The sequence below is a fragment of the Coregonus lavaretus genome (assembly GCF_964263955.1).
Source record: "Coregonus lavaretus genome assembly, chromosome: 9".
Taxonomy (NCBI): domain Eukaryota; kingdom Metazoa; phylum Chordata; class Actinopteri; order Salmoniformes; family Salmonidae; genus Coregonus; species Coregonus lavaretus.
The window spans coordinates 42,877,951-42,902,073 of NC_139996.1; the positions used below are offsets into that span (position 1 = coordinate 42,877,951).

The 24,123-nt window shown below is 42.5% G+C and overlaps 1 protein-coding gene across 1 annotated transcript; it reads right to left on the reverse strand.

The window, feature by feature from the left end:
- Positions 1-15,816: 15,816 nt before the first annotated feature.
- LOC311135363 (synaptotagmin-1-like) lies at positions 15,817-23,358 on the reverse strand (the record flags this gene model as incomplete). The annotated part of the gene is made up of 8 exons (XM_084169305.1): positions 15,817-16,056; positions 19,854-19,987; positions 20,292-20,409; positions 20,631-20,798; positions 20,932-21,099; positions 22,168-22,254; positions 22,488-22,657; positions 23,235-23,358. The coding sequence occupies 8 exons, from the start codon at positions 23,356-23,358 to the stop codon at positions 15,817-15,819; spliced, it is 1,209 nt and encodes a 402-aa protein (XP_084025431.1).
- Positions 23,359-24,123: the final 765 nt, after the last annotated feature.

Sequence of the window (24,123 nt, forward strand, 5' to 3'; positions counted from 1 at the left end):
AATATGCCATTTAGCAGACGCTTTTATCCAAAGCGACTTACAGTCATGTGTGCATACATTTTTACGTATGGGTGGTCCCGGGGATCGAACCCACTACCCTGGCGTTACAAGCGCCATGCTCTACCAATTGAGCTACAGAAGACCACAGGTGTTCAACCTTCCCAAGTTCTCTCACGTCACCCCGCTCCCCGCACACTTCAATGGCTTCCAGTTGAAGCTCGCATCTACTACAAAACCATGGTGCTTGCCTACGGAGCTTTGAGGGGAAAGGCACCTCCTTACCTTTAGGCTCTGATCAGACCCTACACCCAAAGAGGGCACTACGTTCATCCACCTCTAGCCTGCTAGCCCCCCTACCTCTACAGAAGCACAGTTCCCGCTCAGCCCAGTCAAAGCTATTCGCTGCTCTGGCACCCCAATGGTGGAACAAGCTCCCCCACGACGCCAGGACAGCGGAGTCACTGACCACCTTCCGGAGACACTTGAAACCCTACCTCTTTAAGGAATACCTGGAATAGTATAATAGTAATCCTTCTACCCCCCCCCCCCCCCCCCCTTTACTACCACTGTCTTTTGTCTAAAATAACACCTGACTTATTTCACCTGCTAGCACTGACTTGTTTAAAGAAATGTACTTATTGTGATCAAGATGTGGTTGTCCCACTGGCTATCCTAAGTTGAATGCACCAATTTGTAAGTCGCTCTGGATAAGAATGTCTGCTAAATGACTTAAATGTTAAAAATGTAAAATGAATAGCCATGATCATTGGAAGAAATGTACAGTATATCCATGGTGAAAGGCTATGGAGTTTGCGTTGAATTATTTGGATGAAATGTGTCCATATATTGGTATTTCAGTACCACCTATCAGTTGCAGCTGGATGCTACATCGGTCTATGGCTGAACTGTGTTGAGCAGTGTGTCATTTTGTTGTATGAAACTCAAATATGCCGCCATCGGAGGTTATCTCTTGTGTACCTTAGTTCAAATCAAATCAAATCAAATCAAATTTTATTGGTCACATGCGCCGAATACAACAGGTGCAGACATTACAGTGAAATGCTTACTTACAGCCCTTAACCAACAGTGCATTTATTTTAAACAAAAAAGTAAGAATAAAACAACAACAAAAAAGTGTTGAGAAAAAAAGAGCAGAAGTAAAATAAAGTGACAGTAGGGAGGCTATATATACAGTAAAATAAAGTGACAGTAGGGAGGCTATATATACAGGGGGGTACCGTTGCATAGTCAATGTGCGGGGGCACCGGCTAGTTGAAGTAGTTGAGGTAATATGTACATGTGGGTAGAGTTACATTGGTATTTACAGTACATTTGGTGAAAATTGTTTGTCAATTTCGGTTAATAGCCTATGCCACTGCTTGTTGGAGCCATCTGTTGTATGGTGAACTTAGACTTCAAAATTTGTGAGTAAGTCTGTTTTTGATAATAGCCAGTGCTTACCCGACCACCAATCTCACTGAATGTCACTGCATCATCGCAACGGTGTTAATTTTCTGTTCACTTCAAAGGCTTTGTGAAGTCCAGTCAACTGCTTGTTGATTGCCCATTGGGCCAGGTGTAAATGGTTTGGAGGCCTTAACCAACCTAACCAGTTTGAATGCAATGAGAAGCCCATCAGCAAGCAAGTTGATAGCCTGTGAGAAGGTCTGTGAGAGAGTATTGTGCCTACAGGAACAGTCATGTACATAAATTGTAGGTTAATAGCAAGGATAAACCGATATATCACGATATGCCTTTCTCATATCGATATCGAAATTATATTGAATTATCGATATTGGTGCCCACCACTAATTGTTTCACATACATTTCGAACTAATTTAGTACAATTACTTGCCAATGAGAAATTACCTGTTGTTTCAATAAGAGATTTTCCAACACTGCAGAAATATTTCTAATTTTTGTACTTGAAAGTGGGACATTTCAAATCTTGTCTGTATCATGAATTAGTTTTAGATTTACTTGGCAACTTTTTGTTATAAACTGCCTGGTTTTGTTTTACAGTGGCAAAAACAAGAATATAATTCAATATTATGTCAATGTATGTGACATAACTACAATAGCTAAAGAGCTTAACTTTTTACATGTTCTAATGAGAGTTAGAACTATCTAATTGTTTGTATTTTCAATTCCCGTTCAGATTATTGTTGATGGAACGTGGGAGGAGACCACATATCAAAAATAACTAGACATGACTGTGTTCACCTAACCTAAACAGATTAATCTCTTCCAGAATCTCTTAAGGAGGGTCGTGCAGAAGTCATGCCGAGTTGAGTCACCTTGGAATGTCCCTATACAGTGCATTCTGGCATAATTGTTCCACTGAGGGGAAACACTATAGCCTACCAACACAAGTGAGGGCCATTTGGCCCTGGAAAAAAGCAGCAGGGTCTAAATTAGGCTAAAGATATGAGGGCCAGCTGTTATCCTTGAGAAGCTCCGTAATGGAAGGCTGGGAGATTATCAACAACCCGATACCACCTCTGTTGATGCCCACCTTACCCTCTAGAACATCCCTGGGATGGCAGAGATGTGTCACACCCTGGTTCTGGGACTCATTATGTTGAGCCAGGGTGTGTGCAGTCTATGTGTTTATGTTCTATGTTGGGTGTCTAGGTTGTTGTTTTCTATGTTTGGTCAATGACTCCCAATCGGAGGTAACGAGTGTCAGCTGTCGGCTCGTTATCTCTGATTGGGAGCCATATTTATACTGTGTGTTTTCACCTTGGGGTTGTGGGTTTTTGTTCCGTTTCGGTCAGTGTACCGTGGACTTCATGTGAGTCGTCGTTTGTTTTGTATTACGTGCTTTACTATATTAAAGTCATGTTTCTTGGACACGCTGCGCCTTGGTCTTACTTAGACGACATAGACGATCGTGACAAGATGTTACACACCACCTGAAATAAGGGCTCCCCTGCAGGCAACAGAACAATGAGACCACTCCAGTGCTTCAAGACTTAACATAACTACTTTGAGTTGGTGTTTAAACACCTATGGTCAGAACTGATGTCAAATACCTCAACAAAAGACCCTGGATAAATCTGCTAAACCTAAATCTCCTATAAACATGTATTGTGAATTTGTTAATCCCAGTGCTTTCGTAAAGGATTAGATGAGGCTTTGACTCTTCTTCTTTGGCAGATGGTGCCCTGGACATTGACTATCCTCAGTAAAAATCAAAGAGGCTTATCAGCTGGGGAAATTTGAAAAGGAAACAGCTTTCAAACATGGTCATCTTCAGTGACATTATTATCAGTGAAAAACATATCTAATTCCTCAACAATAGACATAAAATGGAGATCTGCGGTCTCCTGACCAAAAGGGAACACTTCTTGTTGTACTTTCGATATGTACAAATCTTTTGAAAGACATTACATGAGGGTATTGCATATTAAAAAGTATCAACAGATATGATAAAAAATATTTCTGTGACAAGTGTTTGTATCATTACAGATACATAAAACCTTGGACTATCAACATGCAGCCTTGAATGCTTGAAGTTAACTTCACACTTGATTAAACATTGATATAAAAATACACTGACTACTTTCAGCACACAAAGACATGTTTAGAAACCCTGACAATCATTGTATCACATTACAATGGCAGGACAAAAGTGATAACTGATGTCACCTCTGTGATAACGTGGTATAATTCTCTATGATCTCCTTTATTATGCAAACCCAATTCATCAACCTGTGGTAGCTGCTTTACCACGGTACATGCCTTCCCATCACCACCACCATAACCATCCTCAAGTTTGAGATACTCCAGCCGAGCCATCATCTTTAAAGTATTAGTTACATCAAAATAGTTTGTGTTGACACCAAGATAAACACTGGGGGTATCACACTGCAATCCATCAGTTAAAGGTGTCCTGTTTACCTCTTTACCTCAGAAATCGACATGGTGTTGATATCAGCAATGTCAAACGGCCCCCATAAACAATATCTAGGTCTAGAACAACTGAGACACAACATACTATAATGTAGAAAGTGCTGGATATCTCCTTCACAAATGTTTGCATGGTACTTCCATAAAAACATACTGTAATCATCAACATTTGGGCAATACATCTGCTTGAAACAACCACTCCGACAAAATTCTAGAAAGCAACACCACAAAAACCTCCAGGTCCAAACAAAGCTGCATTAAGTCCAAAACCCCAAATATAATCCTAACATAAACCAGCACAAACGGATTTGAAAACTAGGAAACAAAAAACGACGGAATGAATAAATCCAAGCAATTCACCAGTAGAGCAGGCTGAAAGAAGAGCAGTTCTCACCTAAGAGCTGAGTAGGAAGAGGAGAGCGACAGATTTAGGCAGAGACTGGCTAGTGGGTGAGACTGGCTATGGGTGAGACTGGCTAGTGGCTGCAGCAGCAGATGGAATTATAAGATGGTATATATTGCATTCCCCAATGGCCAAGGAAATCCAATCTTTCTGTTTATGGAAGTAAATTCATCCACAGACCAATAGGCTGGCAAGCGAGAACCTGAAATACTATACCTTACCCCCTTCTTCACACTTTCCTTTAAACAACAGCCTTATTTAGTACAGTAGAAGGTGGTGGTCTGATACTTCCTTTTTGATTCGTTGTGGGTATCTTGCTTTACTACTGCCAGTTAGATGAAGAATTGAGAGACTGGGTTAGAGTTGCTAGTGTGTTTGATAGGGAGATTTAGAAAAACATGTCAAAGAAGTGGCAGTGTGATATGGACGTGTACCACCACCAGTTTAAGCAGGGAGAAGAAAAGAGGGAAAGGAGGGTGATGAAAGTTAAGGGGACAGCAGGTGTAAGTGTGGCATGATAAAAGGTCCCAGGGAATTTGTTTTGTCTGCACAGTGAAGGAGACTATTCAGGAAGCTGTTAATCAAGTGACCATATACTTTTAATTAACAAGAACTAACAACAGTGTGGCCTACAGTGCAAGCTACTGTAGAGAAACAGTGAGTAGTTAATGGTGATGCAATATATACTGAACAAAAATATAAACGCAACATGTAAAGGTTTGGTTCCATGTTTCATGAGCTGAAATAAAAGATCCCAGAAATCCCCCATTATGCACAAAAAGCTTATTTCTCTCAAATGTTGTGCACAAATTTGTTTACATCCCTGTTAGTGAACATTTCTCCTTTGCCAAAATAATCCATCCACCTGACAGGTGTGACATATCAAGAAGCATGATCACTACACAGGTGCACCTTGTGCTGGGGACAATAAAAGACTGCTCTAAATTGTGCAGTTTTGTCACACAACACAATATCACAGATGTCTCAAGTTTTGAGGGAGCGTGCAATTGGCATACTGACTGCAGGAATGTCCAACAGAGCTGTCACCAGTGAATTGAATGTGCTGAGGGGTGCTGAGGAGTATTTCTGTCTGTAATAAAGCCCTTTTGTGGGGGACAAACTCATTCTGATTAGCTGGGCCTGGCTCCCCAGTGGGTGGGCCTACAGTATGCCCTCCCAGGTCCACCCATGGCTGTGCCCCTGCCCAGTCATGTTAAATCAATAGATTAGGGCCTAATGAATTTATTTCAATTGACAGATTTTCTTCTATGAACTGTAACTCTTTGAAATTGTTGCATGTTGCATTTATATTTTTGTTCAGTATCGAACAACATCATGCTTGGGCTTTTCTTCCAGAACTTACCAGGTTGCGGTGGCGCTGAGCAGTGTTCATCCTAAACGGAGAACAGCACTGAGAAAAAAAGTGTTCATCCCAAACAAAAGAAAGTAGTGCCATATACAGTATGGTATGATTTGATAAAGTGTATGATGTTAGCTTAGGAGCTGTTTCTTTCAGACAGCCAGACTACATTGAATCCAACACTGTGTTGCAATGGGCAAAGGGTTGTTTAAAAATATATATATTATTACAATCATATAGCTGTCAATACAAACTGAATTCAATGTGCATACGAAAATAATAATGGATAAGAATTATAAAATAAAAAATAAGAGTAAAAAAATGTAAATCAATAATGTCCTGCGGTCTTAAAGTGACTCATTAATCAATGAGTAGAAATATGGGATTGGTGACCTCATGTACCGTTCAGTTCTAGACTTCGCTATAACTTGACTTATTTCTTTGGACGTTGGGTTGTAATGATATCAAATGCCTAATTGTATGTAAAAAGGGCTCTTTGTAGACGTCACATCACTAATGGGTTGGACAGATGAGTTAGTGAAGACAGCAGCCTCAGCATGCAATCAGGGAATGAGGGAGATGGGAGGGAAGGAGGAGAGGAGAGGCAAACCGCGAGGGAAATGTAGCACCAGTGAGCACCAGTAGGGGAGGACCCCGGGGTGGTGGAATGAAGAAAGGGAGAGGTGAAGTCGTGCCGGTTATAGAAATCGTGGAGGCTGGTGACAGACAGGCCACAGCAGAGGCTGTGTTAGCCCTGAGTGTTTGGGATAAGGCTAATAATACTGTGATGGGGTCAGGGTTAGGAAGCCCTAGGGTTCAAAATTCTGGTAACTTCTGGCCCCTTGTCCTTGTGGGTGATTGTTATTTGTGAGTTGAGTGTAGCTCAGTTGAGCTACCCGTACCTTGTATTTCCGGGGCTATTGTTCCCTGTGTGCCTGTATTTTGTTGACACTATCCAGCGTAACTGTTTCCTACAGAATAAACTCTGTATTCAGTGATTTACCCTCCTGTGCCTGACTCCTTCAAATCCCTGCCGGAAGCTGAGCCCGCGGTTTGTGGGGCCATTCAAAGTCCTGAGGAGAATCAACAAGGTCACCTATAGGTTATTACTTCCCCCTGATTACCGTATTAACCCCTCGTTACATGTGTCTCTCCTCAGGCCGGTGGTGGCTGGTACGCTCCAGGAGTCTGAGGTGCGGGAGGTCCCTCCATCTCCTCTGGACATCGAGGGGGCCCCGGCGTGCTCTGTCCGTTCCATCCTGGATTCGAGGCGTCGGGTGGGAGGCCTTCAGTACCTCATGGAGTGGGAGGGGTACGGCCCGGAGGAACAGTGCTGGGTCCCGGTGAGGGATATCCTCGATCCCTCCCTGTTGTGGGATTTCCACCGTCGCCATCCAGCTCGCCCTGCTCCGCGTCCTCATGGCCGTCCCTGAGGCCGGGGTCGGCTCGCTGCTGGAGCTGCGCGTCAAGGGGGGGGTACTGTCACGACTTCCGCCGAGGCTGCCTCCATTCCTTGTTCGGGCAGGTTTCAGCGTTCGTCGTCACCGGCTTACTAGCCACTGCCGCTCCATATATCATCATTCCATTTGTCTTGTCTTGTCAATTACACACACCTGGTTCATATCCCCTCATTAGTTTGTGTATACGTGTTCCCTCTGGCCCCTTGTCCTTGTGGGTGATTGTTATTTGTGAGTTGAGTGTAGCTCGGTTGAGCTACCGTACTTTGTATTTCCGGGGCTATTGTTCCCCGTGCCTGTATTTTGTTGACACTATCCAACGTAACTGTTTCCTACGGAATAAACTCTGTATTCTGTGATTTACCCTCCTGCGCCTGACTCACGGTCTATAACAATTTTATTTCCATATTTAGCACCTGTATACAGTAAAAGATTTCATATCTTCCCTCTTCAGGAGAAACATCATCAAGTCATAAATTCACAGGGCTATAAGTGGGCAAAAAATATCAACTTGCATGTTTTGCAAGTAAGTGGCAACATCAATATATCCAGTTGACTATGACAGAAAGTAATGCTGCCTTTAAAAAAAAAATCCATAGAAAAATATCCATTGAATGCCACAATTAGATTTAAAAAATAAAGAGTGCCAAACTGCAGGGAGAGTGGAGTGGAGAGGAGGGGGAGGGAGTCCGGTCAAGTCCAGGCCACTTTCCTTGAGATGGCATGCTTGAAGCACTCGGGTCCACGTTGATTCCAGGACGCAGAGCTCTCTCCAGGCTCACCAGCACGTTCTGGTGACACTCCCTGATGTTGATGGGATACTTGGCCCTCAGCAGCTCATAGGCCGTGATCAGACGCATATTCTGTTTCACCATGAGGTACTGGATGATACAGGTTGGAGCCAGGGAGTACCCGTCACGGCAGTGAACCAGCACGTTTCCTTTTTTCCGTGGACGCCTCGATGCACTCGTTGATGTCCTCGAAGCAGCATCGCTTCAGGGCGAGCTGCCCTCGCCCAGCGCGTCCGGCACGTCGCAGATGTCCACCTTGAGGCGGGACCAGCTGTGGCGGGTGCCCTGGGAGCAGGTGCAGGGGATAAGGCTGAGGCTGGGGCCGGGGTCCCCCGGCAGGCTGCTCATGTCGATGATACTGTCGATGTTGTGCGCCCATTGTATGCCGTGTTCAGGTTGCCCACAAAGATGTAGTCCGTCACTTTGGAGATGACGGGCTCAGAGTACTGAAAGTGTTCCGGGACATTCTGTTTGGGCGTGTCTTGCGTGTCTGGTGGACCCACCCTGCCCCCAGACCCCACCCCTACCCCGGCCAGACCTGTGACCGCCCTAATGCTGTAGTTACGCAGCTTCTTGGAGCCAGAGTGGGAGTGGGGGTTGGAGTTGGACTCTGAGCTGCTGTTCCAGGGAGGGGAGAAGAGGGACAAGCGGCTAGAGGACTTGCTCTTGGTGAGGTTCTCCAAGGGGCCAGAGCTGGAGGCCGTGGTGGAACCAGAGGCACAAGACAACGAGGCCCTCTCCAGAGAGCCTGTGCTGCTGGCTGCTCCTGCAATGTGGGCCTTCTCCATCTGCAGGCAGACGCAAACGGTATCATACACACACACACAGCACACTGATGTAGAGTCCTGCATGGGTCAGATTTTTGGAGCCGCACCCAACCGGCGCTGGCCACATCAGTTCCGAGCCCCATCCGATACTCGACATCAGGACAGAGTTTTCTCTGCAACCTGACCCACCCACATAGAATTGTTCCGAGAGCGTATCCGTTACCCGCCAAATAAGATTAATTTATTTATTCGCAACACAACAAGCTCCTGGCTTTCTAAAATCAATTACTATCTTGATTTAAAACATTTTTAAACCCATAATATAATTGTTCTGAACTGTGAGACGACCCACGGGTTGAGAGAATGTTTTTTCCACCGCTAGCTGATTTTATTGCAGGTCACCGGAGGAGAACCGTGGGAATCCGACCTGATGCAGGACTCTACATTTAAGTACGATACGATACCATATGATACAACAACTGTCAGTTTTTAAGGAAATTCATTTTGGGAGGTCAGCAATACATTAAAATACTACATAAACAAAAACAATAGAATGCAGTTAGCATATATACAGTTACAGCCCTGCTACATTATAGCCATCGGGCGTCCGGCATTGCCATCAGCCATTGAGTAAATGCTTCCTTTGAAATCAATGAAAGCTGCTATACTGCCCGTGTTGCACTCGGGTTGTGTCACGTCCAATAGTGGCGTCCAAGCTCAAGAATTGTAGAGGTTAAATTCTGGATGGCTGACGCACACATTCATTCTATCTTGTGAATTGAAATAATGAGAAATGAAGTTGATTTTGGTTGCATATGGCCTTGACTATACCACTGGTTATTGTACTAAGATGTATGAAGTCAATAAGCTAGTAGCTAGCGTAAACTCTAGCTAGTTAGCTAGCTACATTGACTACGTTCACAATGTAAACAAAGCAACTTGTGTAATTAGAGGATCATTTTGTACAACCACTAGCAACTATTTAATAAGTACTTGCGTAAAACTGGCCCAAAGCTATAATCGATGAATATGGTACATTACAGTAGGGGAAATAGAATAAATACGCTCTTCCCCTCTGCTCCTCTCAGCTCTCAAAACAGCACGCTCTGTGTAGCAGGTAGAAGGTCACATTGACACAACTCTGATGGCAAAGCAACACCACGCGCATAGTGGAGCAAAAGTGTTACCAGTGGTGTAAAGTACTTAGGTAAAAATACTTTAAAGTACTACTTAAGTAGTTTTTTCGTTTATCTGTACTTTATTTTACTATTTATATGTTTGACAACTTTTACTCTTACTTCACTACATTCCTAAAGAAAATGATGTACTTTCTACTCCATACATTTTCCCTGACAACCAAAAGTACTCGATACATTTCGAATGCTTAGCAGGAAAGGAAAATGGTCCAATTCACACACTTATGAAGAGAACATCTCTGGTCATCCCTACTGCCTCTGATCTGGCGGACTCACTAAACACAAAGGCTTAGTTTTTTAATTATGTCTGAGTGTTGGAGTGTGCCCCTGGCGATCCATAATTTATTTTAATTTTTTATCTTGCCGTCTGGTTTGCTTAATATAAGGAATGTGAAATGATTTATACTTTTACTTTTGATACAAGTATATTTTGGCAATTACGTTTAACTTAAGTATATTTAAAACCAAATACTTTTAGACTTTTACTCAAATAGTATTTTACTGGGTGACTTTCTCTTTTACTTGAGTCATTTTCTATGAAGGTATCTTTACTTTTACTCAAGTATGACAATTGGGTACTTTTTCCTCCACTGACTGTTACAATATCAGTACTACAGCCACCCACATAGCTAACAGCAGTCACTGAGGAGAAAACCCACCAGTATTTTCTTTATTTTATTTTAATTATTTCACCTTTATTTAACCAGGTAAGCCAGTTGAGAACAAGTTCTCATTTACAACTGCGACCTGACCAAGATAAAGCAAAGCAGTGCGATAAAAACAACAACACAGAGTTACATATGTTGTAAACAAAACATAAAGTCAAAAATACAACAGAAAATATATACAGTGTGTGCGAATGTAGTAAATTATGGAGGTAAGGCAATAAATAGGCCATAGTGCAAAATAGTTACAATTTCATAGTAACACTGGGGTGCAAATTAGCTAAATAAATAACAATATGGGGATGAGGTAGTTGGATGGGCTAATTACAGGTGGGCTGTGTACAGGTGCAGTGATCAGTAAGCTGCTCTGACGCCTAAAGTTAGTGAGGGAGATAAGAGTCTCCAGCTTCAGAGATTTTTGCAGTTCGTTCCAGTCATTGGCAGCAGAGAACTGGAAGGAATGGCGGCCAAAGGAGGTGTTGGCTTTGGGGATGACCAGTGAGATATACCTGCTGGAGCGCAGACTACGGGTGGGTGTTGCTATGGTGACCAGTGAGCTAAGATAAGACAGGGATTTGCCTAGCAGTGATTTATAGATGACCTGGAGCCAGTGGGTTTGGCGACGAATATGTAGTGAGGGCCAGCCAACAAGAGCGTACAGGTCACAAGCAAGAAGACAACTCAGATTATATCAATAGCTTAACCACTGTGTGAACGTTGTCATTTCTATTCTACTAGATAGTCTGTTATATCAGACCAAATGTTGCTTGCTACGGGGCTAAACATTAACACAGATATCCATGATTGACAAAGGACAAGGGATGTGTCAAATGTGATTAGTTATGATAAGAATGAACCCTCTGGATATGCTGTTGCCTAATAAATCAGACTGATACTCTACCAATTATTTTTATACAGTCTGAAACAACCCTTACAAGAAAATATTGCAGTTTTGAAACTGCAGTAAAAGTGCAGTCGACTGTGGTATTTTGGACACAGTAATTGCAAAATAACTACAGTTAAGGACATACATCTGGTGTATTAGAAGTAATTATTGATACCATGATTGTCTTCAAATTATTTATTACACGAAGATTGACCACGAAAATTGCCACTTTTCCATTCACTATAATGGGGGAACCTGTTTTCTGCTTACAATGCCTGCAGTACCGCGGTTGGCCTTGAACACCTTGTGGCTTCAATGAGAGGGAGCAGTCGTTCTTCCCTCGTATGCATGCATCGCATGCATGTACTTCCGTCTTGTGCACGTGCCTTAGGTCATGAGCAAACATCTTGATTGCCACACACAGAGACCCACGTTTTGAAGTAAGTTTATTAACACTTTCCAGTGGATATTTTTTCTCAAATTTCGAAGAGCTGAAGGACCACCCCCACGGACAATCGGCAGAGTAATTTCTATGTAGATGTGTGTGGCTATGCTGTACACAATGGAAAGCATCGCCACATTAGACACTAGATGTACTGTAGCTAATGCATAGTGCCAAAAACAGATTGTTATAGGCTAAAACCCAATATTTATGATGCAGTGCTCAAACAGGAGTCAACATTGAAATATTACCAGGATAAGAAAGGGTAAAAGGTCAAATGTTTTCTTACCAGTGGCATATTCTGAGCAAGTGATGGACTGTATATGCAAACTATGTTGAAGTCTGAATGTGTTGTGAAGATGCTTAGCAATCATGCCTGTGAATGAAAGAACATTGATCTTTTCAGTTCCATCTGTGTCATTTACCATTCATTCATACACAATGACTAGCTAACCAACATTATCTGTAGTACATTACTGCAAGTGCAACCCTTGATCATGACTCTCAGTTCCATTACATTACACATAAGACTCGTTGGACAAAGGCATCTTCTGTATGGGGGAGTTTTGTTAAGATCCCCGACGCACGGTCTAGAACATTAACACGCATCGCTTGCAGTATGGTTTTGGAAGCATAAGGACCTTATCTTTCATATCAGTGAGAAATTATTTTCAAAAAACAAAAGGTTACATTGATACACACCTTTATAGGGTCAGGGTTAGTGTTCCCACACAGCCATATCTCCATGTTACAGCGTTTGTTTACGGAAGTCAAGATAGACGGAAGAGATAGGCCGCTACCTGTGCTAATTAGCTATCTAGCATGCTCCGAACACCTGCGTGTAAGCTAACTGGGAAGGAAGTGCAGTTCGTCAAATGGAGGCACACACGGTATGGATCTGTGCAAAACTGCTACAGTAAGTGTATCTTTCTTATTTGAAATATTTTTTCTCGCTGACAGGAAAGATAAGGGGCATATCAGCATATGTTTTGATAACCATTTCGAAAGTGATGATTATTGACGTTTCTAAATGTTAAAACAAAGCGTAAGAATTGTAGTTTACACATAGCCAAATGTGGGCGAATGTAATGGCTGAAAACCCTACATACGGAGAAGGGTTTTTGAGAGCTCGTGATATTCATGAATAATACCTACCTGTCTTTCCATTCTGTTTGGGAAAACTTTTCTATCAATCAACTTAGGTGATATTAAGGACTTTGCTAAATTTTTCCATGGTTTCCATTTTCTTTTTTAACTAAAGAGGATGCTGAGGATCAACATTGGTCTCAACATTTTCCAGTGCTATCCAATATCAGTGTTGATAATGGCAGCTGACACCCTGTGTCTATCAATCAACATTGTCTAGGTAGCTAGCTAAATATACCAATTGTCATCGTAGAGAATTTCCCTCCCTACTTAAAGCTAAAATGAAAGATGAGCAGCACTACCAGTGCTTTGAAAAGTTGATGTCTCACATGTGTCGCAGGACAGTGAACATGGATGGGCCAGAGCGGATCAGAAAAAGGATCAGAGCAGACTGAATAGACAGCAGCGTGAGTCATGACCTTTGTTTTGGTTCTGCTGCTGGATCACTTAGATACTCAGGTTCTAGGAACATATCTGAAGTTCTGCACTCACATACACTAGTCATCCATTCATCTCTTTCCAGGAAGTAGCAACAATTCACCAGAATCATTCAGAGGATTCAGATAATTTTTTATTTGATTTCCAATTAAACATTTTAAATGGAAATGATTGAAAGTCCATTTAATTTCCTATAAAAAACTTTTGGAAATTGAGGACATTTTCTTTGAATCCTTATTGAGTTATATTTCCTCTTATAGTCATAGCTTCTTCTTCGAATTCAACTGTCAGACCGACTCTGTGATATCTAGCATGACTACAACCCAGTTCAAGCGAAGTACCATGATTTAAAGTCAAAACATTTCTGAGTTACACACAAAATGTAATGTGTTGCAATATTGCGAAATCTGTTGCAATATTATTGTATTGAGGGTATGTCTGACCAAAAAAATAACTTATTTCCTTCTGTCATACTATTCAATGTGTTACACCTGATGACCTGTGAGAGCTGTAAGCAATATCCCAGTAAAGCCATTATTCCCACGGGGGGCCAGTATGATTTTTTAAAATAAATTAAATTAAATTATGTATGCACTCACTAACTGTAAGTTGCTCTGGATAAGAGCGTCTGCTAAATGACAAAAATTTAAAATGTAAATGTAAAACCAGCTCCTTATTAGGAGGTTTTAATGAACCTGTGTACAGTAGGTGCTGATGATGCTGAGACAAAGTCTGTATGAACATTATAAACCATCTCTGGCTGAGACTCCAAGCCCTTGATCTGTTGTTTTCATCCCTCCCATATGGATCCATGTTAATGAGGTATCAAAAGGTCCTATGGGCTGACACTGCTGTGGCTCCCTGATTTCCCACTGTCCCAACCCTGTGTCACTGGGGAGAGGAGGCTGCTGAACTCAGGTTATTTGAGCCAAGGTAGGGCATATGATATTATCACCTGAAATTCGATCAGAAACAGTCAATTAGATGCCTTGCGGAAATGAGAAGCCATACATGGATTTATTGCATATTTCCATCAATAAAGAGTATTCGAGTATTTCCATATAGGGGCAGTGTTTGTTGAATAGCTTGAGGCAGGCACTATGACATTTGTTCTACAATTGAGACAAATATACTGAACAAAAATATAAACACAACATGTAAAGTGTTGGTCCCATGTTTCATGAGCTGAAATAAAAGATCCCAGAAATGTTCCATATGCACAAAAAGCTTATTTTTCTCAAATGTTGTGCACACATTTGTTTACATCCCTGTTAGTGATAATTTCTCCTTTGCCAAGATAATCCATCCAACTGACAGGTGTGGCATATCAAGAAGCTGATTAAACAGCATGATCATTACACAGGTGCACCTTGTGCTGGGGACAATAAAAGGCCACTATAAAATGTGCAGTTTTGTCACACAACACAATGCCACAGATGTCTCAAGTTTTGAGGGAGTGTGCAATTGGCTGCAGGAATGTCCACCAGATCTGTTGCCAGAAAATTGAATGTACATTTCTCTACCGTAATCGTTTTCAAGAATTTGGCAGTACGTTCAACCGGCCTCACAACCACAGACCACGTATAACCACGCCAGCCCAGGACCTCCACATCCGGCTTCTTCACCTGCAGGATCATCTGACACCAGCCACCCGGACAGCTGATGATACTAGGGAGTGTTTATGTCCGTAATAAAGCCATTTTGTAGGGAAAAACTCATTCTGATTGGCTGGGCCTGGCTTCCCAGTGGGTGTGCCTGGCTCCCAAGTGGGTGGGCCTATGCTCTCCCAGACCCACCCATGGCGGCGCCCCTTCCCAGTCATGTGAAATCCATAGATTAGGGCCTAATGCATTTATTTCAATTGACTGATTTCGTTATATGAACTGTAACTCAGTAAAATTGTTGAAATTGGTGTATGTTGCGTTTATATTTTTGTTCAGTATAGTAATGACATTTGAAATGAACACAATCTTAAAATCAACATGGGGTCTTTTTGTATGCTAGTCATACTGTATGTGCAGCATTCAAGTTTGACTGTAATGCTATATTCAGCTTGATTATAAAACCAATAATCAATGGGCTACATAGAAAATAGTTGGACCTATCACGGATTTATTTCATGAAATGTCTATAAAAATTGCAGCATATACATCAACTATTAAAATCTGAATGTCCAGCATACATATTGGAATATTTTTCAGCGTTTAAAAGTGCAAGAGCCTCCAAGCTGCTATTAGCTTATTGAAGTAGAGGACGGAAGCTGGTTATGTCAGGCCACTGAAGAGGATTTCTTTCTAGCCTCTTCCCACAACCGCTGAAGTGCCATGAGTCTGGCAAGTGAGTCTAAGTTTTCTCAAAAGTTCTTATTAATGAAGGGGATCCTGACTGAGTGTTTGAGGTCGAGGGTGGAGTCCACCTGTTCGCTGGAAAACAGGTTGTGCCACTGGGCCACAGGCTTACGGGGGTTGGACAGCATGTCTGCCCAGTGCCTCAGCTGGTTCCCTGCAGCATCACAACCCAGGAAGATCTTCCCAATAGCATCGTTCCTGGTAAACTTGTCATGGTCCCACACGGAAATCACCAGCTGAACCTTCTGGAGGGAGGGAGCAACAGCAGAGAACAGTCACTGCAAACTGTACTTCTACAGAGGAGGTCCCATCACCTTTTTGTTTAAAGGGGCAATCTGCAGTACAAACAATATTGTTTTTTGTAAACAGTTGAGGAATGGGGTTGGAAAAATGTAACCACTCTCAAATGTATAGACAGAGCTATGGATGCAAGGACTGACCATCCATGATATGAAAATGATAGATTAACCATGCTTTGACGCTATACGGTTTTGTTTACAGTTACATTGCTTACAAATTGTGGAGTAAAACAAGCTGATACACTGTGTACAAAACATTAGGAACACCTGGTCTTTCCATGACATAGACTGACCAGGTGAATCCAGGTGAAAGCTATGATCCTGTATTGATGTCACTTAAATCCACTTCAATCAGTGTAGATGAAGGGGAGGAGACAGGTTAAAGAAGGATTTTTAAGCCTTGAGACATTTGAGACATGGATTGTGTATGTGTGCCATTCACAGGGTGAATGGGCAAGACAAAATGTTTAAGTGCCTTTGAACAGAGTATGGTATTAGGTGCCAGGTGCACCGACGTAAGTGTGTCAAGAAGTGCAACGCTGCTGGGTTTTTTAAGCTCAACAGTTTCCCGTGTGTATCAAGAATGGTCCACCACCCAAAGGACATCCAGCCAACTTGACAAAAGTGTGGGAAGCATTGGAGTAAACATGGGCCAGCATCCCTGTGGTATGCTTTCAACACCTTGTAGAGTCCATGCCCCGATGAATTGAGGCTGTCCTGAGGGCAAAAGGGGGTGCAACTCAATACTAATGTTTTGTATACTCAGTGTATTTTGGGTTCTGATGGGGCACGACAGTTGAACTCAGCTCATGAGGCATTGCTAAGTTATATTCTTTAAGAATGAATGGGTATACAGTATATCACACTGTAAAGGGGTTGCCGTTAATTTGACAGTAATTTACCGGCAGCTCAATGGCAAGTAAAATTCTGTATTTCATATTACAGTACACCTACTCTACTATAAATACGGTATCAAAGCAAGTACTGTGATAGACACACAGTACAGTACGGTAAAGTTGACTATATTATACTGAGAAGAAAAAAGGACATGTTACCGTAATCTGAAATAATTAATGGATGAATGAAATTCATTGAGGGAGGGGTTTGAATTTCACAGTATTTTACTGTAATTACAAGGGATTGGTGCAAGCAGGTTGGCTGCTAGGTAAAGTGTTACACATTACAGCATATTAATGAATATTTGGTGTTTTATGTCATTTGCACTTCTAGAGGCCTTAAAGGCCCAGTGCAGTCAAAAACTGGATTTCTCTGTGTTTTATATATATATCCATGCTATGAGGTTGGAATAATACAGTGAAATAGTGAAAAATATGATAATGCTATTTTAGTGTAAGAGCTGTTTGAAAAGACCACCTGAAATTTCAGCTTGTTTTGGTGGGATGGATTTTTGGCTTGCCTAGTGACATCACCAGGTGGTAAATTAGTTGATAGACCAATAGGAAAGAGAGTTCCAAACCTCTCTGCCAATAACAGCTAGTTTTCAGTTTTCACCTCCCTACTCAGACCACTCTCAGACAGTCCTAGCAAAATTCTTGCTTGAGAAGAATTTGCTAAGAAGCTATTTTGTGTATTTTTTTTACCATTTTCATTTAAAACAATTACAGTAAGGTACTTAATTGTTACCCAGAAATTATTTGATATTGACATAAAAACGGATGCATTGGACCTTTATAGACTGCATTGGACCTTTATAGACTTTATAGACTAGTCAACTGGCAGTGACTACAGGGCAAAACGGACCAAAAGGAAATGGAAAAATGCTCAAACATTTAAAGAGCAACTGAAGCCAATAAACAACTTCTCTGATAGAAAATGGCCTATGTGGCATCGATATTAGTCAGAAAGATGTATTCTAGTGTCAAAATTGACTACAAAATGTAAATAGGATAATTTTGATCATAAAGTCAGTCTCATGGAAACCATGTGTTTGATGAGTTCGATACCATTCCATTGACTCCATTCCAGCCATTACTATGAGCCCGTCCTCCCCAATTAAGGGGCCCCAACCTATTGTGTTAGGGACCATCAGTCAGTTACACAACGTACAGGGGACAATATTTTAAAACGTCATTTGCTCCAAATTTCAATGACTTAAAAACCTCAAACCAATTATAAATTGTAGAAATTAATATGCAAATATTTAAAGCATTTAATGAGACAACTAAAAGATGTGCAACATGAAAATATTGTCCCATTTACATTGTGTAATTTATTGACGGTCCCTAACTATACCCTCAGATAGGCTATCCAAACATGGGTCGCACACCAGCGGCTGAAGCTAATTGGCGAAAGAAGTTGGCTGGCTTGGTAGCTAGTCTAGGCTACTTCCAAACACAAGACCTGGTTAAACTGTTTGAAGTTATCTAGAAAGGTGAGTTATTGTAACTATATACTGTTTTGCAGAGTGAAAGTACAAACGCTTCTCACGAGATACCCACATCAGAGATATCCATATCAAAGCACGCCTCCAAGACACAAATCCCGTTCTCAGTCGCATTTCCGAATTAGGAGAATTGAAACTGAGGCTAAATCAGGAAGTTCAGCCCCCCTTTAAGGTTTAAGACTGCTGCCACTCCAATCTGACCCCTATACATTTTAAATTGATAGGGCACTATAACCACATTCTCACTTATGGGTGCATCAAATTATAGCCTCTTACAAGGGACGACTCAAAATATAATAATGAGCCAGAAACAACAATAGAATGCACCCACTAGTGATAAAAAGGTTTTTGCCGCTCCAAAGGCATGGTACGGTACGGTACTGTATTTACATTTACATTTTAGTTATTTAGCAGACGCTCTTATCCAGAGCGACTTACAGGAGCAATTAGGGTTAAGTGCCTTGCTCAAGGGCACATTTACGTCATTTAGCAGACGCTCTTATCCAGAGCGACTCACAAATTGGTGCATTCACCCTATAGCCAGTGGGATAACCACTTTACAATTTTGGGGGGGGGGGGGGGGTAGAAGGATTACTTTATCCTATCCCAGGTATTCCTTAAAGAGGTGGGGTTTCAAATGTCTCCGGAAGGTGGTGAGTGACTCCGCTGTCCTGGCGTCGTGAGGGAGCTTGTTCCACCATTGGGGTGCCAGAGCAGCGAACAGTTTTGACTGGGCTGAGCGGGAACTATGCTTCCGCAGAGGAAGGGGAGCCAGCAGGCCAGAGGTGGATGAACGCAATGCCCTCGTTTGGGTGTAGGGACTGATCAGAGCCCGAAGGTACAGAGGTGCCGTTCCCCTCACTGCTCCATAGGCAAGCACCATGGTCTTGTAACGGATGCGAGCTTCAACTGGAAGCCAGTGGAGTGTGCGGAGGAGGGGGGTGACGTGAGAGAACTTGGGAAGGTATTCTATGGGATGGAATGGAATACCATTCGAAATACAGCAATTATTTCCCCGCTCACAACATTTTCGCACAATGCACCATAATTTATAGTATGCTGCGGTAAAAAGTTTCAAAGTATTTTACTGTTGATAATAACATAAATTACCGAATAAATTGCAGTTTTCCGTTACAGTGCATTCATTAAAAAGTCCAAAAATTGATATACAAATCGCAGATTGGCGCTTTAAATTTTTTTTGACAAAATATAACAATGGATTGTAAAGGGATGGCCTCTTTCTTGGAGCTCCATAACATGCAGGCAGCTGAGTTTGTAACTGGCTGGAGAGCCAAAAAGGCCTAATCTTAGCCATATTCTGAGATACGATCATACTTACTTGAATTTGTTCAAAAGACACCACGAATGTAAAAGATTCGTTGAAGTAGGGATTTTGTGTGCACTTTTTAACAGACGTCTTCTTTCTCTTCCACTTCTTCTTGTCCAGAGCTAGCTGCACTTTTACATAGGGATCTACAGTGTACATGAATGACAGTAGAATGTAGTTTGAGCATCCAGTATTATTTGTAATAATCAAAACTGGCCACAATAATAATGTAGTATTATTTGTCATATTCATAACTTAGCCTGGAATCCAGACCTGTTTTGTAACAGTCCACTCCTTGTTACTCCATGTCATATGTTTGGCATATGACACTGAGTACAAGGAGTGGAATTTCAGCACAAATCCGGTCTGGATTCCAGGCTAATCCTAACTAGCCTCTTCACAAAATCAACCATTCAGTCTTCCTCTCAGAGAGCCAGGGCTTGGACCTACCTGATGAGCCCCCTACATCCATACTCTTTAGGTTCTTGGCTTCCAGGATGACAACAGTCAGTTTGCTGGTGGTGGGGACGTAACGCAACGAGAAGCAGATCTCCCCCAGAATTATATCCTGTAATCACAGAAGGTAACCAGAAACGACATTAACAACCAGGTGGAAATACAGTATGTAGGCATATAGTATTTCAAGGAAAATTAGGCCTACTGCTGGATTTTAGAACTTTGTGATATTCAAATTCCAGAGGTAGACTACAATTACACATTTTGCTTCCTGTTCTTGTATCAGCATTATGACCGGTCCATTTAGGTCCAAAAATCAAGTCACATCCTAACCTCAGACTTGGAGGGTTCACTAAGGTCTTTCCACTCCTCGATCACATGGTTCCAGTCGATGGTTCCGAGCTGCAGCCTCAGCTCCCCAATGATGTCGTGTTTAGAGAACCTATCGAAGTCGAACACCTTCATGACTATGGTGGACTCATTGAGCTCAGCTTTGTCAATCTGGACACAAGATAGTCAGACAAGAGTCAAGAGTGGTGCAGAAACAGACTCAGTTACACTGTTTATAATACAGTAGCCTGGCTAAAAAGCTCTTAAACATATAAAACATACAGTAGGAATATCCCTCTAATACCTCAAATTTGAAGTGTTCATTGAAAACGGGGTTAAGGGTTTTCCTGTAGACCTTAGTCTCTAATGTCTTGGACTTTTTGGGGGTGATGTAGACTTTAATATAGGGGTCAGAGGTGCCACCCAGGTCCATAGCTGGCAGCGCTGCAGCCTGTTTAATCCCCACGGTCAGCTGCAGGGGATGAGAGATGGCAGGATAGTCAAAGACAGTAGAGGAAGATAAAGGGCCACACACACATGCAAGATTACTGTAATTCCAACTGCTGTATGGTAGAAAAATTAAGACACACTGAAGTAAACTTAAGTGACATTTTGAAAAATCTGACATTTCTCTCTTCATTTGTGTGATAATTCATACACTATACAGTATATAAAAAAGTATGTGGACACCCCTTCAAATTAGATGATTCGGATATTTCAGCCAGGTGTATAAAATCGAGCACCGCCATGCAATCTCCATAGATAAACATTGGCAGTAAAATGGCCTTATTGTAGAGCTCAGTGACTTTCAACGTGGCACCGTCATAGGAGGCTACCTTTCCAACAAATTTCTGCCCTGCTAGAGCTGCCCCGGTCAACTGTAAGTGCTGTTATTGTGAAGTGGAAACCTCTAGGAGCAACAACGGCTCAGCCGCAAAGTGGTAGGCCACACAAGCTCATAGAACGGGACCGCCGAGTGCTGAAGCGCGTAGCGCTTACAAATCGTCTGTCCTCGGTTGCAACACTCGCTACCGAGTTCCAAACTGCCTCTGAAAGCAACGTCAGCACAAGAACTGTTCATCAGGAGCTTCATGAAATGGGTTTCCATGGCTGAGCAGCCGCACACAAGCCTAAGATCACCATGCGCAATGCCAAGCGGCAGCTGGAGTGGTGTAGAGCTCGCCGCCATTGGACTCTGGAGCAGTGAAAATGCGTTCTCTGCCAGGCCTAATCGCCCAATATCAGTGCCGACCTCACTAATGCGCTTGTGGCTGAATGGAAGCAAGTCCCCGCAGCAATGTTCCAACATCTAATGGAAAGCCTTCCCATAAGAGTGGAGGCTGTTATAGCAGCAAAGTGGAGACCAACTCCATATTAATGCCCATGATTTTGGAATGAGACGTTCAACGAGCAGGTGTCCACATACTTTTGGTCCTGTAGTGTATCTTGTTTAATCTGTGATCAAATGGGAACTCTGGTTCTATGGCTTGTGGTGGCTACAGTGTTTTGATAAAGTTACAAGTTCAAACGACTAACTAACCTCTTGTGCCTTGTATTCCAGAGAGTAGAGTAGTCTTCCCCGGTTTTTAGCTGAGCCATAGTCTGCATCATCCGAGCCAGGTTGGACCTGCCCATCAAGAACACTGTCATAGCTTGAACCAGCCGATCTCATTCACCGGCTAGACAACCAATCCCTCAAGCAATGGCCCATCCTAGCATACATAAGGAGCTAAGGCTACACCTCTACTTCACTCCTCCACAACGGCGACCAATCCAAGCAAGAAGAAATGGATAGAATGGGGCAGACGCTCTGCGTTATCCCACCAAGACCAAGCTACTGCTACTTCTACCTTTACTTACTAGCGATGTAGTCGTGGAACCAGTCACCCCTTGTAGATTGATCTGATGGTCCGGCTTGTTCTTTCTCTCTTTCTTGCTCTTGCAACAGCATTTCACACAGACCCAAATAATACACACCAAAATCAGCAAGACGATGACGGTAAAGATGATGTAAATAGCCCATCTTGGCACTGCGTGAGACAAAAAAAGACAGCAGTTTGTCTCATTATGACACACTTCTGAAGCATGAGGCAAGAGCACAGCCAGCAAGATTAAGGAGAGAGAAACTTGTAACAAGTAGAAATGGAGAGCTATTTCAACACATTTGCCTTGCATTTATTTGACAGCAGCAGCCCCTAGCTGCCGAGTCCTGAGAGTCAGTGTAGTCAAGTTGTCTCACACATCTGAATCATGCAGCAAGAGCACAGCCAACCGGATGAAGGAGATATAAACGTATATAACAAGTGAAAATGGAGAGCTAAGAAATGTGCGCTTGGAGTGTAATTAGATATGACACATGGAAACAGGTGCCCGGGCAGGCAGGCCGCTCTACCCGGCCATGTCTGTTGAAAGTGGGACAGATGGGGGGCAGCGTAGGGGTGCCCACTCAGGAGAGTATGGGGGGGGGGGGGTGGAGGAGAAGGGTGGAGGAGGAAGAGGGAGGTGGAGGGGGTGGAAAGGGAGGTGGAGGGAGAGGTGGGAGAGGTGTGGTGGGGGTGGGGGAGAATGAGTGGTGGGAGAGGTGTGTGCGGTTACAGGTTTACTCACAGGGAATCTTGTTCAGCAGCTGGTCTATGAACCCGAGTGCGGCGTTAGTGGGGCTGGCAGTAGTTTTTTTATTAGTAGTGGTAGGGCTTATGTTGCTGTTTGCTAATGGGGTTTTAGGAAACATGATGTATGTATAGGGTGAATAGCTGAGACCTAGAATCGAGAGGAAACAGCAAAAACAGGTAATGAGGAAAAGCAATTTGGGTAATTCATAGCTCAGGTCTGCTGACAGCAACTGCTACTTTAACACAGCTACTGTAGTGTTGCTCCACAGCAGCCTCTTCTGGTTAGATAAAGCACTAATCATTTTCATTGCCTTATACCATTTTTTTTAAGGTTTAAAGATAATTGTTGTGAGATCATAGCTTTGATGTTGATACTATTTTCAAACTAAAGTTACACCCCCCACCCATTCTTTCTTAACATCCATTCTTTAAAAGCATTGTGCCTCTGCTTGCAAAAACGTGGTTGCCATTACAAAGGAGAGTGGATACTTAGCCATAACCATTGTTAAACAACTGCAGAGTGGAGTGATGACAGCTCCACACAGGCAGTAGCCCATTAAAAGAGAGTGTGCTGCACACCCTGATAACATTATTTTAGACAAAATGGCCATAGCACAGGGGATTACTTTTCTTTACTTTACATGTACACAGCAAATTGGCCAGTGTTACCTAGTGTTGATTTTTCAGTGTAATGGTTGATTCAGGAGTTAAATTAACTATGTAAGTGTTAAATTTACACTCATTGGTGTTAAAGAACCCCAGTGTTGGCATTAATAACCAGTGTTGAACCAAAACCACACCCATCAGTATCATATTTCCCAGCATGCTCTTTTGCAGGTTGATTTTTGAATTGTTTGTTTCAATATCTGTGTTTTTGCATGTAC